The sequence below is a fragment of the Stenella coeruleoalba genome (genome assembly GCF_951394435.1).
Source record: "Stenella coeruleoalba genome assembly, chromosome: 19".
Taxonomy (NCBI): Eukaryota; Metazoa; Chordata; class Mammalia; order Artiodactyla; family Delphinidae; genus Stenella; species Stenella coeruleoalba.
Genome location: NC_137165.1, coordinates 15,170,691 through 15,190,189, shown reverse-complemented (window position 1 = coordinate 15,190,189; position 19,499 = coordinate 15,170,691). Strand labels below are relative to the sequence as shown.

Below are 19,499 nucleotides of genomic sequence, written 5' to 3'. Positions count from 1 at the left end.
CTGCTGAGATTATTCAAGCTAGCCAATCCTAAACTGTTTACTCTGCCCTACCTTGCCTTTCCTGAGGAAATCCCCAAAACGGCTCTGGCCTAGGCTTTCCACTTACTCCTGCTTCTGCCTCCAGACCCAAACCTGGTGCTCCCTCTGTGGCTTTGCATGGCATGACATGCTCCCTTCTCTTGGAAACTGTAAATAATAAAAAAAATCTTCTGTCAGTGACATTAGCTTCCCCATGCCAACACTCAGCCATCTCCATAAACTATTGGATTGGCCAAAAACTTCTTTCGAGTTTTTCCATAACCCAAATGAACTTTTTGGCCAACCCAATAAAATCTTGTGAGCGCAAATGAGAAAAGTTACTCAAAGAAAAATATGCAGAAGAATAAACTATAGTATTTAAATGGTTTAGAAAAAGTCAAGGCTTTATCACTTTAATGTAGTAATAAATGTAACTTAAATATCTTTGCAAGACACTGATTCTAGATGCTACTTGCCTTTTTGTCTTATACTAGTTTCCCTAAAATGGAGCAATTTAGAAAATTTTCTTATTTTTTAAAATATATAAGTAATACTATATGAATTTTATGGTATGTGAATTATATCTCAGTAAGAAAGTAATATTCAGTTTAGAAAATTAAAAATATAAAGAAGAAAAAATTTTTAATCCATAATTCATTTTAATGGAAACATTATAATATAATTATTATAATTTATTTAATCATTTATTTATTGTTGGACATTTCTCATTATTCACTATAAATATGATGATTAACATCTGCATATAAACTTTTGTTTACAGCTTGATGTGGACTGAATTATGCCCCCTGCAAATTCACATGTTGAATTCCTAACCTTCCCAATGTGATTTTTTTTTAGGAGATAGGGCTAACAGAGGTAATTAAGGTTAAATGAAGTCATAAAGGTGGAGTTCGAATCCGATAGGATTGATGACCTTATAAGAAGAGAAAGAGAGAGACCTCTCTCTCTTTCTACATGCATGCACTAAGGAAAGGCCATGTGAAGACATAGCAAGAAGGCAGCCATTTGAAACCCAAGAAGAGAGCCTTCACCAGACACCAACCCTGTTGGCACCTTGATTTTGGACTTATCAGCCTGCAGAACTGTGAGTAAATACATTTCTGCTGTTTAAGCCGCCCAGTCTGTGGTACTTTGTCATGGCAGCCCGAGCTAAGACACAGTAATTTCCTTAGAATAGGTTCCCAGAAAGAATTACTAGGTCAAAGAATAAACATTGGAAGGATCTGGGTATCTATTGTCAAACTGTGCTTTTGATTATACTGATTTGTTCTCCCATTAGCAATATGTGAGAGCTTTCGAAGCACCATATTCTCACCAATAGTGGGCATTGTTGCATATAAGAAATCTCTGCAATTTAATGGCATTTTGTTTTTTAACTTTTATCTTTTTGATTACTAATGAGGTTAAATATTTTTCTGTGCAATTAAAATTTTTTTCTTCTGTGAATTATCTGTTCACATCCTTTGCCCATCTTACCTATTGATGTTTATTTTTTCTTATGGAATTGTAAATGCTCTTTATGTACTAAAGACATTACCGTTTATGCTGTAAATTGCATGTATTTTTCAAGTTTCTCCAATTGTTTAAAAAATTTTAATGTGTTTTCTAACTTCCAAAAACTTTTTTTTTTTTTGTGGTACATGGGCCTCTCACTGCTGTGGCCTTTCCTGCTGCAGAGCACAGGCTCTGGATGCGCAGGCCCAGCGGCCACAGCTCACGGGCACAGCCGCTCCGCGGCATGTGGGATCTTCCCAGACCAGGGCACGAACCCGTGTCCCCTGCATTGGCAGGCGGACTCTCAACCACTGTGCCACCAGGGAAGCCCTAATTTCCTGGACTTTTTGAACTCCATGAATTCCCTTTGTTTTGGTAAAGAATTTCCTAATAATCTGTTTCAAGAGAAGTCTGAGAGATAAGTATGTCTAAATTTTTCTTGGTACATTTTAAGGCAGAGATTACCTTGAGTTGTCAAAAAGTGCCCATAATTTTTTTTGATAATAGTCCCACAAATGGCTGTATGCCCCTCTCCAAAAAAAGTTTCTGTAGGTTGATTGGTTGTTTGGAACTTGAAACCCATTTTCCAAATAGAAGTAATATTTTATATAGTGGTCGGGGTCCTTGTTTTCAAAGTTCCTGAAATGGAGTTCTTAATAATCATTAAGTAACTATTTCTGTGGGGGAAAGTGCTACCTGAAGAAGAGGGCAGGGCTTCCCTGGTGGCACAGTGGTTGAGAGTCTGCCTGCCAATGCAGGGGACACGGGTTCGTGCCCCGGTCCGAGAAGATCCCATATGCTGTGGAGCGGCTGGGCCCATGAGCCATGGCCGCTGAGCCTGCGCGTCCGGAGCCTGTGCTCCGCAACGGGAGAGGCCACAGCAGTGAGAGGCCCGCGTACTGCAAAAAAAAAAAAAAAAAAAAAAAGAAGAGGGCATCACCATGCACTACCAGGGAAAGGAACTTCCTTATTTCTAATCCATTGGTGATGACTATATACAAGACCTTTAGTATGACAAGGTTCATGGAGTAAAGGGTAAGGATGGCCTCAGGTAGAAGAGAGCCTCCGAAGACCCCACAGTGAGGAACTGAAGGAGGCTGTCCTCTTATCAATGCAGATCATCCTTTCCCACCTCTGGGGGGTCCAGAGAGTGACACACTTCTATTTCTACTGATACTAGCAATCGGCCCTTGACTGATGGATGTTCTTTCCCTGATGCAGTTTCACAGTTAGTCCCCTAAACCAGGGGTCCCCAACCCCCAGGCCGCACAGCAGGAGGTGAGAGGCCAGAGAGCCAGCGAAGCTTCATCTGCCGCTCCACATCGCTTGTATTACCGCCTGAACCAACCTCCCTCCAACCCCCCGCCATGGAAAAATTGTCTTCCACAAAACCGGTCTCTGGTGCCAAAAAGGTTGGGGACTGCTGCAACTGTTGCCTCAAAGTAATACAAAGTATAGATTTCTCAGACAAGAGTGAATCCTTTTAAAGAACTATTCTCTAGGGGTATGTGGCCTACTTATCAGTTCTGCTCACTCCAGGCACCAGAATCTCGACTCAGATTGTCATTTGTGTTCACCATTCCCAGTTATTTGTAACAAACGTTTAGGTGTTCTTTATCTTGTAATTATCTAAATACAACAGAAGTATAAAGAATGGGTGAATGCATACCACAGAATAATAACTCTCTATATAGTTTGCTTTATGTTTGTTGCAGTGGATTGGAGATGAAAAGATGCCACAGACACAACGCCTGCAAAGTTTCGTTTACAGATACTTACAGAGAAAGTTTGTTATATAAAGCAGGATACAACACAGCATGCTTCCAGAGGATCCCTCGAGTTCCCCACAGGGATTAGACTATTGGCATGAATCAGAGTAGAGGGTTTCAAACCATCCTGGTTTGCCTGGGACTGAGGGATTTCTCAGTATATGGGACTTTCAGTGCTTAACCAGGAAAGTTCCAGGCAAAGTGAGTCAGTTGGTCACCCTAATTGAGGAGCTTACTTTGCTTTTCTTTTTCCTTATCTCCCACCTGATCATTGTGGATGATCTCCACGTATCTACCTGCTCACCAAGGACAAGTGAAAACAACCCAACACCTTCCTGTTTACTGTGGAACTGGCTAAGGTTGAGGGTCAGTTTCCCAGCAGCATCCTTCAGTAGACATAGGCTTCAAGCAGTCTGAGGTCTACACCTGAATTATAAAATGGGCTTAAGAATAATTATATACAAAACTGCAATTTACTATACAGTGGGATTCAGATGTTAAGTTTTGATTCTGCCACACTGAAGAACCAGTGTATCCCTTGGCCAGGTGTAAATAAGAGCCAGGCCTCTGCCTAGACTCTCTTTTATGGGATTCTTTGTTCTTGCTCCAAAGTGGTCTGCTTTGAGATGGTCACTTCCTTATGCTCAGTTGTTTTATATCAATCAGACAGTCTGAGGCCTTCAAACTGACACAGCTCAAAGTTTAAACTTTAAATAGAGAGGCTTCATCAGCTGTACCCAAAGATTATACTTTAACATATTCTACTAAGTCCAGGCTGTGCATTTTCCTTGAGATGGTATGCATCTGAGTGGCTTTCTATTCTCTCTAGTTCAACTGTATTTTGTAATTTTTGTTTGTTTTGTTTTGCTCATTTTGTTTTCCATGTGCTTTGAGCTATGGCAGAGAAGGACAGAAGATGGAAGAATGATGGCTTTGGGAGAGGTAGAGGCAGCAATATGTTGTGAAACTACCTGAGGAAACCTTAGGAGGAAACAAGGGAATTTTAAGCCAGGGAAATGGGAGAGCCCATGGTAAACTATCCTCCAAGTTGGTGTGTGTCTTCCCAGGTGGTCTTCAACTGTAAGAAACACACAACTCAAGGAACTGTCTGATCAGCAATTCCTTATTGTTTGTATTAGTTTGCTAGGGCTGCCATAACAAAGTACCATAGACTGGGTGACTTAAACATCAGAAATTTAATTTCTCAGTTCTGGAAGCTAGAAGTCCAAGACAAGAAATTGGCAGGGTTGATTTCTTCTGAGAGTCTCTCTCTCCTTGGCTCGTAGATGGCCATCTTCTCCTTGTACCGTCACGTGGTCTTCCCCTCTGTACATGTTCAAATTTCCTCTTTTAAAAAAAATTTTTTTTGGCTGCACCGTGCGGCTTGCAGGATCTTAGTTCCCTGACCAGGGATCGAAACTGTGCCCCCTGCAGTGGAAGTGGGGAGTCTTAAACAGTGGGCTTCCCGCCAGGGAAGTCCCAAAATTTCCTCTTTTTTTAAGGGTACTAGTCAGATGAGGGCCCACCCTAGTCACCTCATTTTAATTTAATTACCTCTTTAAAGATCCTATCTCAACATACAGTCACATTCTGAGGTCCTGGGGGTTAGGCCTTCAACATATGAATTTTGGGGGCACACCACTAAACCCATAACGTTGCCTAAGCCACCTTTCACCAGTATGGGTTAGACTGTGTGTTTCAGTCTGTCACTTTTAGTATTATTGGATATTAAATGAGGCCTTTGTTCAATTCATTTGTTAAGCAAAGTTTTTAAAGATCAGAACATTTTTCTGCTTTGTTGAATATATAATTAGCATTAATTGTTTTTAAAAGTTCCCTGAGACTGGAAAGCTAATTTTCTGCCCAAATGCTATATGAACATATCACTTCTTCAATGATAGATAGCAAATATACTATGTGTATTTCAATATTCTATAGTTCTTGCTTGCAGACATTTCTGAAAACGTTATTTACTACCAAGGCTTCCAAACACAATTTGGAAGTTAATACCTAACATAAATAGTCTCCAAACATAGTTTTCTTCCTACTGCTCTCAGATCACCTACTTCATCAATCTTCCAGTATGTCTATAATTAAATAAGTGTGAATCCCAAGGCTGTAGAATCTAACAGTAGCTACCAACCTGTTAAGTGTGACATTTACTGCATTCTCAACATTTTGATTTTCCTGTCAGAAAGGAAAATCTTAGAATTCATTATGTTGGGATCCAGCACACACAGACAACTTAATTAAGTACAGTTTTAATGTTTAACAGCTCACAAAGTGATTAAACTGAAGGATATTAGTAGTTAATCATATTCTTAAATTCATCTAAGCAATTATTTCAGGACTTATGGATATTAATTGACTCATTCCTTGGGAGGATGTGAAAACACAAAAGCTACCATATGTTTTCATTTTTTCTGTTTTTACAGGAGATACTGGCAAACTGCTATAATTGTTCTATTTGGAATTTGATTTGTAGTTCAGTTGGCATCTGGTTGTCTTTCATGTCATATAGCCCATGCTTACGGAATATGCTCACTCAGAAAAGCCATAGGCTATAAATCTAGAATGTTAAAGTGTCTCTTGGAGAAACAGTTAAACTAATTCTTGATTTAATAGCATTCCCACAGCCAGAAAATTCATATGGCTTTGAGGTCAATTCCCAAAAGCTTAATACAAAACAAGATGAATCTTTTCATGAATCAGTAATTTTTATTTCAGCATTAGAGCACTGAGCCACAATATTGCCAGAAAATGTCAATTATTTGGAAATTCTACCTTATCAGTAATTTAGAAAAGTACCTACTATTCAAGCAAAAAGTCATTAAGGATTGAACAATAGGATCTTAGAATACTGGTATACTTAGGACCAGTTGCCTTAGTCCATCTAATTCAAACTTAAGTGAGTTTGAGCATAAGAATCACCCAGAGGGCTTCTAAAAACAGATTCTAGTTCTCACTCCAGAGTTTCTGATTCAGTAGGTTTGGAGTAGCGTCCCCAAATTTGCATTTCTAACAAGCTCTCAAGGGACCACACTTTGAGAACCACTGATCTCATTGAGTTTTTCCTTCTAAGATACGTATGTCAGCTGAGAGGACTTTTATTTTATAAAGAAAACCTTCTTGATCAATTTCTTACCTAGTTCAAAAGGAGACAAGAGCGATGGCTGCAGAGAACTTATTGCATGAAATACCTATACTCTGTACATATACAGGGTCCTCTCCATGACCCAGTGAGATAGCGACTGTGATAGCTATTAGGGAACAAATTAAGGAACTGGGAAGTCCAGCGACTCATCCCAGGTTACTCAACCAGTAAATATGGGAACTGGGATTTGACCCCAGACAAAATGTGAGGTCTTAACCGGTATACTATTCTGCTTCCCAAGTAACAGAAAAGAATTAATTATGCTCACTAATCCATCAAGAATAATGACAATTAGGTTGTTTAGGCAGTTAAGGAAATGAAATATTTAGAAAAGCTCCTTTGCTCTGTTTAAATTTTCCTCTTTTGATCTCTAAGCCAGTTGAATGATGGTTTATGATTCATTAGCATGGATTCAAGTCTAATATTTCTCTTACATAATACATCCTAAATTTGCCTATATGATATTAATGAGGAAGTGAAATATCGACTATAATCTTCATTTCAAAGATTATGTCAATGAAATATGCCAACAAAATGTTCCATTTCAAACAAACTGTATTAGTTGTTATTCTTTAATTGTAAGAAACAGGAACCAACCTGAGCTAACGTAGCTGAAAATGCAATGTGCAGAAAGCAAGGGCAGGAATTTGTTCTGGCTTCAGGAAGAGACTGGAATAGGGAGTTGGAGAACATCAAGACTCTCTTCTCTCTGCTTTTTGTTTCATCTGTCTCTGTGTACAGACTTCTTCTGCATCCTTAGTTCACATGGAGAAATCTGGCCTCCCAACAAATCTTAAGTTTACATTCACAGGTCCAGCCCCTCTCAGAGATCAATTGGCCATTCCCCAGTCCTAATTCTCAATTCGCAGTATAGAGAATCTGAATGAGTTTGTTTAGGATAAGTATCCTCCCATGGCCTAATCATTTCTAGCTATGGAAGCAGGGTCATTCAGTACAAATTTGACTGCCACTGTGCTTGGGGCAGAGGAAGAAATCATTGACTTGTGAGGTAGGCTAACACCTAAAGAGGAGTTCACTCAGAAACTCTTCCAGTGGTTGATACACTGCTCTCTATCACAAGATACTTACAGTCACGTGTAGATCAAGATTGTAATGTCCCTGACCTATCAAATTAGCAGAAATGTGGAAAGCAATACACACTGATGATGAGGCTGAAGAGAAACAGCCACTCATTCATTAGTGGTGGGAGTGCAAAAGGGTACAAGCCTGATGTCAAAACCTACCAAAAGTACAGATGCGTTTACCTTCTAAGCAAGCAATCCCACTTCTGGGAATCTATTCAACAGGGCTCAAGAGGAATAGCCCAAGAGCACAGGTGTTTTCAGATTCTAGACTTTCAAAAGAAAAAACAAATCATGGACAAAGGATACTTTATTGCAAAATCAGAAGATAAAAAAACCACCCACTCTCCCCATCCCTTCACTCCAATAATTAAATGTAGCCAGTCTTGGAGCACACATGCTCTTATATCCCCTACATCAAAAGAAAAACTACATTCAATTTTTAGAGCTATTCATTTATAGGCCACATTTTATGACTGCTGCTATTTCATACTGTGAGGTTAAAACTGCTCCCATATAAGACTGATGTGATCTAAAGGGAAATTGTTCCAAAAATATCTAGTCCCGCTTGTATATGGTGTTGGGGACTGTATTGATCACCTGTCTCTGCAGCATAACCTTGTATAATAACACTAACAGGAAAATACTTTATCTAAGTGACAAGCAAATGATATGGAAAAAATTGCAGTCAATAATTTCATGCACATCAACTGAATCCTTGGAAAAAATCCAAGTAAAGAGCACGGTTTTAAATCAATCATTTATCCTCTTTTTCTCCACAGTTCATCTATTCTCACATTGCAGGCTTTAAAAGTGAAATGTTTGAGGAGCTCCTTAAGCACCTTTGCCACTGTGCAGATGAATTCAGGGAGGTTATAAAAACTGACATGCGGAGACAGATGTTTGCTGAACTCTTCTTACATTGTGACCATGGGAAGGTAAGATAAGACCCTTAAAGCAGTGCTTCTCAGACTATTTGTTATGAAGGACCCGTTTTTAGGTTGTTGTTGTTGGTGGTGATATTTTTAATATCCAACCTGTTGTGGACTGATGAAAATGGATTACTAGGAGGGAAAAAGGACATACAAAATACAATTCACGTTTTATTATCAGATTCAAATCTGATTTATTATCATTTACTTTCTCAAGTTGCTATAACATTCTAGATGTTATTCTCAATTTCTGCCTTTCTCATCACAGATTACCACTCGAGTGGCACTGTATTTCATGATTTATAACTTGTCCCTAAGTTTCTTTCCCATTCTTAAGAACAGGTTGCTTAGAATTGTTTTTGTTTACTCTCTTTGCTGGTGGCTTCCGATAGAAAAGAGCTGCTGGGAATAGAAAGCCTACCACATTTTATTCTGCTTCTTAAAAACAAGAAACATTTATATCATAAAGTATTTCTAGAAATAGGATTTGGGAAGGCATTAGTGTGCCAGGATACCAAATGGATTTGCAAAAATAGATACAAACTTTACTGAAATATATTTGTTTATGAACCTTATATTTATTTGTTTGTATCCCCATGTTACTGAAAAGATTTAAGGAAGCTTATAAGAATAGATAAAATACAACAGAATAACATAGATTAAAAGTAGGGTGAAAGAAGAAAAAAATAAGAGGCAGGATACTAAGTGAAGCTGGGAACAAAGCCCAAAATGCATACCAGAATGACCTAAATATTTGCTCTGGTTGTCTACAGGTCTGAATCTAATCTTCCTAGCAGTGAATGTGAAAGGGAAACATGACGAAACACACTACTGACAATGCTTTTAAGATAAATATAAACTGGAGCTAAGAAGAAGTGCAAAAATTTGGGATAAAAAGTATAGTCAGGAGTTTCTTCTGGAAGTACCCATTAAAGGGGCCCTAAGTGATGAAGTGAACATCTTTATGCTGGACATACAATAAGTGAAAAAATGACTTTATTAGAACAGTTTCTTTCCTTTTTTTTTTTTTTCTTGCGGTACACGGGCCTCTCACTGTTGTGGCCTCTCCCGTTGCGGAGCACAGGCTCCGGATGCGCAGGCTCAGCGGCCATGGCTCACGGGCCCAGCCGCTCCGCGGCATGTGGGATCCTCCCGGACCGGGGCACGAACCTGTGTCCACTGCAAAGGCAAGCGGACTCCCAACCACTGCGCCACCAGGGAAGCCCTTTTTTTTTTTAATTAATTAATTAATTTATTTATGGCTGCGTTGGGTCTTCGTTGCTGTGCGCGGACTTTCTCTAGTCACAGTGAGTGGGGGCTACTCTTCGTTGCAGTGCGTAGGCTTCTCATTGCGGTGGCTTGTTGTGGAGCACGGGCTCTAGGCATATGGGCTTCAGTAGTTGTGGCACGAGGGCTCAGTAGTTGTGGCTTGCGGGCTCTAGAGCGCAGGCTCAGTAGTTGTGCACATAGGCTTTGTTGCTCTGTGGCATGTGGTATCTTCGCGGACCAGGGCTCGAACCTGTGTGCCCTGCATTGGCAGGTGGATTCTTAACCACTGCACCACCAGGGAAGCCCAGAACAGTTTCTTAAAACCACCTTACCTGTAGGTAAATGATACCACACCTGACCGCAATTCAGAAAAAGCAGTTCTTAGAGGAGCCAATGCATTACAGTCTAGGTTCTCAGATACCTACTAATTTGGCTTGTCAGGAATATATTTTATAAAATCTGAAATGTCTGTGTGTTTTTCAGGCAATCCTTGAAAATTGTTTCTTTTAACAGAGCTAATAATAAATATTGGGTAACATGGGTCAAGATTTTACTCCCTGACAAATGCCTGGAGAACAACTATTCTCTGTTGGCCAACTTAATACCAACTCATGTGCAGTACAAAACATTACCTCACATAGTGGGATATCCCACACAGTGGGATAATATTTAGAAGAATAACTCAGGTTTGCTTATGCTTTTTGCTTTTCTTCCCATCGTTCGAACAATAGTTATGTGCTGATCTTCGAAGGAAGGTAGATACAGTCTAGAGCAAAGAAGTTAATTGAGTTTCTGAAAATTTTCAATGAGGAGCTGAGACAAGAGTTCAAAAGCCTCTACTTTCAATTGAAAATACTGGGATCTTGAGAAAGAATGGAGAATCATAGGGTGAAGAAGAATGCAAAATATGACATCAAAGCACTTTTTCTGTCAGTGGGAAGTTGTGACCAGCTGATGGGAGAAGGAGGTTGGAGGGGTTGTGACTACTGCTTAGGGGTTGCCTGGATCCCTAAGTCAGAGTTAATATCTGATATTACACCCTTATACCCCAACCAGGGTTGTATGTTGAAGGCAACATTATAGACACTTAGAAATTCCAAGTAGGTTGAGGAGAAATTTAAGAACACCAGGGCATCATTATGCATAATGATCATTATGCATCATTTCCTGGGTGTAGCTCAGAGACTGCAAGCTTCATTGAGAAGTCCTGAATGCAACATGGCACTAAAGAGGAAGGTTAGCCACTGCAGAAGGAGGGGTCTAGGTGGATGAGCCTGAGGGTAGTCCCACTCCTGTGGCTAGAGGAAAGATAATGAGTGTTCCTAAATACCTGTGTGTAAAGGGGGTGGGTGTGCAGAGATGACAGTAAAAGTTCTGGAAGTACCCCCAGGAAGTGTCCAACACTTGAAGTTGGGACAAGGAGAACCATGGGCATTAACAAAAAACACCAAAAAAAAAAAAAGGTCTACTTCCAAATGATTCAGTGGGACGAACTCCATATGGTCAGAATCAACAAGTACTACTGGCACTGAACTAATTGCCCCTTTATTTGATGGTAGGACACTGTGTAAGCCCCCAAAGAAAAATGGGCAAAGGATATGAACATAGAATATGTAGAATCACTGCATACTCAACAGATGAGCAAAAACATTTTAAAATTACAATACCAAAAATAAATAAATAAAACAAAATGATAATACCTATTGCTGGTAGGGATAGAGGAAAGGCATTTTCTCACACATTCCTGGTGAAAATTTAATAGTATAGTATCTTTGTAAAGCAATCTGGATATACCTATTTAACTAAAAATTATACACATCCTTCAACCAAGTGATCCCATTCCTGAAATTTTTATCCCAAAGAAATAAAAGCACCAGTAGATAGAAAATACACGTACAAGGATGATTCCTATGGCACTGTTTACACACGAAAAAGAGAGAGAGAGGGATAGATAAAGGGAATGTTTATCTGTAGGGAAATGGTTTTTTTTTTTGCGGTACGCGGGCCTCTCACTGTTGTGGCCTCTCCCGTTGTGGAGCACAGGCTCCAGACGCGCAGGCTCAGCGGCCATGGTTCACGGGCCCAGCCGCTCCGCGGCATGTGGGATCCTCTCGGACCTGGGCACGAACCTGTGTCCCCTGCATCGGCAGGCGGAGTCTCAACGACTGCGCCACCAGGGAAGCCCGGGAAATGTTTTTTAAATGAGGGTACATCTACATCTTGGAATATCATGCAGCCTTTATACAAATTGAATAGATCTACACCAGCTGAGTTGGAGGATTTTTATATATTATTAATGAGTAAAAAAAAAATAAAAGATGGAGAAATATATGTAATAAAATCCCATTTTTGTAAAGCAAACAAAAATGTACATATACATTGGTACACATGTTTGTATATCTATAGCTACATGAGCGTAGAGAAATGTTTATAACAAGACATGTGGTTAACTGGAATGAGGCTCAGAATCCACCATTCAGAGTGGTCCTTAAAGGCAGAAATTCTCCTCTGAGATATTTATTCAGTTGAAGTTTTCAGAATTAGGTACAGCATTAAAAAAAAAAAAGCAATACTACTTCTTAGTCAGAGGATGCTATTAAAAATATATATTGGGGCTTCCCTGGTAGCACAGTGGTTAAGAATCCTCCTGCCAATGCAGGGGGACACGGGTTTGAGCCCTGGTCTGGGAAGATCCCACATGCTGCAGAGCAACTAAGCCCGTGTGCCACAACTACTGAGCCTGTGCTCCAGAGCCCGTTAGCCACAACTACTGAAACCAGTGAGCCACAACTACTGAAGTCCACGCAACTAGAGACCGTGCTCCGCAACAAGAGAAGCCACCACAATGAGAAGCCCACGTGCAGCAATTAGGACCCAATGCAGCCCAAAATAGATAAATTAATTAATTTAAAAATACATATATGTATTATATATATATATTTTATATATATATATATATAGAGAGAGAGAGAGAGAGAGAGAGCGCGCGCCATGCTTTGTTGAGTGAGGAGCAATGATCTTTTAAGTGTTAACCAGGATCTTGAATCCACAGTGCCATCCACTAGCTTCTTGTTTCAACCAGCCATGTTCCAAATTAAACCCCTAGAGATAAAAAATATATATATGTGAAATTAAAACTTTACTACATAAGATTAGCATGAAATTAGACACTGAAGAAGAAAATATTAGTAAACATAAGGGCATAGCAATAGAAACTATCCAAACTGAAGCAGCGAGAGAGAAAAAGAAAATTCCTGAGTGGTTATAAAAGACTTTTCTCCTCATTTAAAATGTTATTTAAATGATCATTTACTCTTTGAAGCAAAACTAATAATGTATTGTGAAGTTTACAATATATGTAGAAGTGAAATGTATGACAACAATAGCAAAAATAATGGATGGGAGAAAATAGAAATAAGTTTCTTACATTAGGCATAAAGTATATAATATTATTTGAAAGTAGACTGTGATAAGATAAAGATGCATAATGTTAAATTTTAGAGCAATTACTAGAAAAAAGAGAGGTATAGCTATTAAGCCAATTGTGGCAATAACGTGGAATATTAAAATATAATCAAAAGAAGGCAGGAACGGGACTTCCCTGGTGGTGCAGTGGTTAAGAATTTGCCTGCCAATGCAGGGGACACGGGTTCGAGCCCTGGTCCGGGAAGATCCCACATGCCATGGAGCAACTAAGCCCATGTGCCACAACTATTGAGCCTGAAAGCCAAAATTACTGAGGCTGTGTGCCACAACTACTAAAGCCTGCAAGCCTAGAGCCCCTGCACTGCCACCGCAACAAGAAGCCCGCGCACCGCAACAAAGAGTAGCCCCCGCTCTCCTCAACTAGAGAAAGCCCACGCGCAGCAACGAAGACCCAACACAACCAAAAATAAATAAATAAATTTATTTTTTAAAAAGGCAGGAAAAGAAGCAAAAAAAGAAGGAGAGAAAGAGGAAGAAGAAGAAGGAGGAGGAGAAGAAGAAGAAGGAGAAGGAGGAGAAGAAGGAGAAGGAGAAAGAAGAAGAGGAAGAAGAAGAGGAAGAGGAAGAAGAGGAAGAAGAAGAAGAAGAAAGAAGAAGAAGAAAGAAGAAGAAGAAAGAAGAAAAAGAAGAAGAAAGAAGAAGAAGAAAGAAGAAAAAGAAGAAGAAAGAAGAAGAAGAAGGAGGAGAAGAAGAAGAAAGAAGAAGAAAGAAGGAGGAGAAGGGGAAGGGGAAGGGGAAGAGAAAGAAGAAGAAGAAGGAAGAAGAAAGAAGAAATGGGACAAAAACAAACAAAAAACCCAAGTAGCAAGATGGTCTATTTAAAGCTAACCATAGTGATAATTACTTAAATGAATATGGACTAAACACTGCAGTCTAAAGACAGAGATTGTGAGGCTGGATAAAACCAATATAAAGATACAAATAGTTTAAAAGTAAAGGTATGGAAAAAGATAAATCTTTTGGCTACTTTAGTATAAGACAAAGGAGCCTTCAGAACAGGAGTATTACCAAGGATTAAGAGGGCTACAGTATAATGATAAAGAGGTCAATTTGATAAGAAGACATAATAATTCTAATTGTCTATACACCTAATAGAGTTTCAGAGTACATGAAGCAAAATATGACAGAACTGCAATTACAATTGGAGAATTAAACACTACTTTCTTAGCAGTTGATAGAACAAGTAGACAGAAAATCAGCGAGGGTATAAAATACTTCAAAAATGCTGTCAACCAACTTGACTTTGAGTGTTATAGATCATTCAACTCAACAACTGCAGAAAAACATACTTTTCAGTTGCACTTGAAACATTCACAAAGATGATCACATGCTATACCATGAAACAGATCTTGATAAATTTAAAAGAATTAAAATCACACTGTAGGGCTTCCCTGGTGGCGCAGTGGTTGGGAGTCCGCCTGCCGATGCAGGGGACGCCGGTTCGTGCCCCGGTCCGGGAAGATCCCACGTGCCGTGGAGCAGCTGGGCCCGTGAGCCATGGCTGCTGAGCCTGCGCATCCGGAGCCTGTGCTCCGCAACGGGAGAGGCCACAACAGTGAGAGGCCCTCGTACCGCCAAAAAAAAAAAAAAAAAAAAAAAAAATCACACTGTGTACGCTCTTTGACTACAGCAGAATTAAGTTAGAAATCAATAAGAGAAAGATAGTTGGAAAATCCCCAAATATTTAGAAACACTTCTAAATAACCCATGAGGAAAAAAAAAATCACAGGAGAAATTAGGAAATATTTGAAACTGAGTGATAAGTAAAACACAATGTAATAAAATTAGAGAAATGCCACTAAAGAAGTGCTTAGAAATTTATAGCTTTGAGTGCTTATATAAGAAAATAAGATCAGTCTAAAATAAACAAATGGGTCCTAATTAAACTTAAAGCTTTTGCACAAGAAAGGAAACCATAAACAAGACAAAAAGATAACCCTCAGAATGTGGGAAAATATTTGCAAACGAAGCAACGGACAAAGAATTAATCTCCAAACAGTTCATGCAGCTCAATATCAAAAAAACAACAACCCAGTCAAAAAGTGGGCGGGGGCTTCCCTGGTGGCGCAGTGGTTGAGAGTCCGCCTGCCGATGCAGGGGACACGGGTTTGTGCCCCGGTCCAGGAAAATCCCACATGCCGCGGAGCGGCTGGGCCCGTGAGCCATGGCTGTTGAGCCTGCGCGTCCAGAGCCTGTGCTCCGCAACGGAAAGACAATGGGGCAGGGGGGGACTTTCCTGGCAGTCCAGTGGTTAAGACTCTGCCCTTCCAGGACTTCCCTGGTGGTCCAATGGTAAAGAATCCGCCTTCCAATGCCGGGGATGCGGGTTCAATCCCTGGTATTCGGGGAACTGGGATCCCACATGCCACGGGGCAACTAAGCCTGTGCCACAACTACTGAGCCTGCGTGCCTCAACTAGAGAGCCCACGTGCTGCAAACCACAGATCCCACGCGCTGTGGAGTCAATGCACCACAACTAGGGAGAGAAAACCTGCACGCCACAATTAGAAGAGCCTGCGCCACAACTAGAGAGAAGACCGCATGCAGCAAAGAAAGATCCCACGTGCCTCAACTAAGACCAGATGCAGCCAACCAAAAAAGGAAGGAAGGGAGGGAGGGAGGGAGGAAGGAAGGAAGGAAGGAAGGAAGAAAATAAATAAGAAGACTCCACCCTTCCACTGCAGGAGTTATGGATTCAATCCCTGGTCAGAGAACTAAGACCCCTCATGCCGTGTGGCATGGCCCAAAAATATTAAAAGAAAAAAAAATTTTTTTAATAAAATAAAAAGACAATGAGGGAACATTATGAACAACTTTATGCCAATAAATTTGCCACTTAGATTGAGTGGACAAATTCTCTGACAGACACAAATTACCAAGTCTATCTCAAAAAGAAATAGAAAACCTAGATACTCTCATATGTATAAAGAAATTAATGTCATTAAAAACCTTTCCACAAACAAAACTCCAGGCCAAGAGGCTTTACTGCTGAGTCCTAGCAAACATTTAAGGAAGAAATAATTCCAGACCCACACAAAGTCTTCCAGAAAATAGAAGCGAGAACATTTTCCAACTCATTTTATGTGACCATGATTATTCTGATATAAAAGCCAGACAAAACTATCTCAAGGAAAAAAAAAAACCTGTAGGCTAATATCTTCCATGAGCAAGATACAAGTATCTTTAAGTTAATTTTAGCAAATTAGTTCAGCAATATATTAAACAAGTAATATATTAAGATCAAGTGGAGTGTAATCCAGGGATGTAAGATTGGTTTAATATTCAAAATTCAATCAAGGCAATTAACCATATTAAGAAACTAAAAAAAGAAAAACTATATGGCCATCTGACCAAATTCAACACACATTCATGATTTTTTTTAAAAACCTCTCAGCAAACTAGAAATAGAATTTTTTTCAAAATGTTAAGGAGCATCCATGGAAAGCCTACAGTTATACTTAATGGTGAAAAAATTAATGATTTCTTCCTTATATCAGGGACAAGGCAAGGATGTCCATCCTCACCCCTTTTATTTAACATTGTAGTGGAGGTACTAGCCAGTGAAATAGGCATGAAAAGAAAAAGAAATCCTCTTAATTCAAGATTACATGATCTTCTATGTAGAAAATCCTAAGGGATATAAAAATTGAATTCACTAGAACATATACGTGAATTTAGTAAGGCTTCAGGACGTAAGGTCAATACATACAGATCAATTGTATGTCTATATACTAGCAATGAGCAATTGGAAAATGAAAATTTTAAATGCCTAAATCACACACATGAAATACAGATAAATTGAACAAAGTATATACAATACCCATAGACTGAAAACTACCGAACATTACTGAGAGAAATAAAAAACCTAATTCATTGAAGAGACCAGTCCTCATTTCTCTCAGAGACCATACTCATGAATCAAAAGACTCACTGTGTTTAGTCAGTTCCCAAATTGATCTATAAATTCAGCACAATTCCAATCCAAATCCTAGTAAGCTTATTTATAGAAATTGACAAGGCTAATTTTAAAATGTTCATGAATTTCAAAGGATGCAGAGTAGCCAAAATAATTTTGAAAAAGAACAAAGTTGGAAAATTTACACTAGCTGATTTAAGGATTTAGTATATATCTACAGAAATCAAAACAGCATGGTATTGGCGTGAGAACAGACAAATAGATCAGTGGAGCCAAATAGCAAGAAATGTAACCACATGTACGTGGTCAGTTGATTTTCAACAGAGGTTCCTAGGATAATCTTTTCAACACATGGTGCTGGAAAAACTGGCTACCGACTTTGGGGTGGGGGGGGGCAAGTTGTACTCCAAGCTTTGCCTCACACCAAACATAAAAATAAGCTTGAAATTGCCTTTAGACCTAAATGTTTAAAATCACAAACTTCCAGAAGAAAACATGAACCTTAAAGGAATATTTGATAAAATGGACTTCACCAAATTTAAAATTCTGTTCTCTGAAAGACACTATTGAGGAAATGAAAAGACAGCTATAGACTGGGATAAAATATTTACAATAGATTTAATGACAAAAGTTGTGTGTCCAGAGTGCATAGAGGACTCCTACAACTTAATGAAACAATCTAATCAAAATGCCATGGATTTTATTTTTAACTTTCAGGAAAGAAGATATATGTATGTCCAGTAAGCACATGCAGATATGTTCAGTGTCAATAGTCATAGAGAAATGCAAATTAAAACCACTATGAGATAAAAATTACACCCACTAGAGTAACTAAAATTAAAAAGCCTGACAATACCAAGTGTTGGTAAAGATGTAGAGCAACCAGCATTCTCATACATTGCTGATAGAAATGGAACAACCACTTTGGAAAACAGTTTGGTGGTTTCTTTCTTTCTTTCTTTTTTTCTGTCCACACCACACAGCTTGCAGGATTTTAGTTCCCCGACGAGGGATTGAACCTGTGCCCTCGGCAGTGAAAGCACTGGGAGTCCTAACCATTGGACATCCAGGGAATTCCCAGTTTGGTGGTTTCTTAAAAAGTTAAACATATACTTACCATATGACCCATCAACCAGCAATTCCACTCCGAGATATTTACCTAGGAGAAATAAAATGGAATGAGAGAAACCTGAACATATGTATACCCAAAGACATATTTAATGTTCTTAACAGCCTCATTCGTAACAGCTCGAAACTGGAAACAACCCAGAGGTCCATAACTTGTGGATAAACACACGGTAGTATAGCCACACAGTGGAATTACTACTCATTAGTGAAAGAGAATAACTACTGATATATATTATAACGTTGAGGAATTTTTAAAATATTATGGGGCTTCCTTGGTGGCGCAGTGGTTGAGAGTCCGCCTGCCGATGCAGGGGACGCGGGTTCGTGCCCCGATCCGGGAAGATCCCACATGCCGCGGAGCGGCTGGGCCCGTGAGCCATAGCCGCTGAGCCTGCGCGTCCGGAGTCTGTGCTCCGCAACGGGAGGGGCCACAACAGTGAGAGGCCCTCGTACCGCAAAAAAAAAAAAAAAAAAAAAAATTATGCTAAGTGAAAGAAGGCAGTCACAGAAGAGAACACACTACATGATTTCATTATATGAAAATCTAAAACACAGAAAACTAGTCTACAACAGTAGAAAGCAGATTGGTAGTTTTCTGGGGCCATGAGTAGAGGGGACTGATTGCAAAGTGGCACGAGAGAACTTTCGGTTTCATGAAAATGTTCTTTCTCTTCATTGTGGTGGTAGTTACTTGGGTGTATACACTATCAAAACTCATTAAACTGTACACTGTTTTTAAAGATTGTTTTTGACGTGGACCGTTTTAAAAGTCTTTATTGAATTTGTTACATTATTGCTTCTAGTCTATATTTTGGTTTTTTGACCTCAAGGCATGTGGGACCTTGCTCCCCGACCAGGGATCCAACCTGCATCCCCTGCATTGGAAGGCGAAGTCTTAACCACTGGACTGCCAGGGAAGTCCCTGAACTGTATACTTTACTTTTATTTTATTTTATTTTATTTTTGCGATACACGGACCTCTCACCGTTGTGGCCTCTCCCATTGCGGAGCACAGGCTCTGGACGCGCAGGCTCAGCAGCCATGGCTCATGGGCCCAGCCGCTCCGCGGCATGTGGGATCTCCCCAGACCGGGGCATGAACCCGTGTCCCCTGCATTGGCAGGCGGACTCTCAACCACTGCACCACCAGGGAAGCCCTGTACACTTTAAATTGATGCATTTTACTGGATGTAAATTATGTTTCATTGAAATTGACCAAAAAATCCAAAAA

General features: G+C 39.7%; 1 protein-coding gene across 1 annotated transcript in view; it reads left to right on the top strand.

Moving 5' to 3' along the window:
* The window catches only part of EFCAB5 (EF-hand calcium binding domain 5), a gene marked incomplete at its 3' end in the record, with an annotated part of 113,402 nt that overhangs the window by 48,594 nt on the left and 45,309 nt on the right, over nt 1-19,499 (top strand). The window contains 1 exon segment of the mRNA XM_079904136.1: nt 8,321-8,476. Coding sequence (XP_079760262.1) covers nt 8,321-8,476 — 156 coding nt within the window.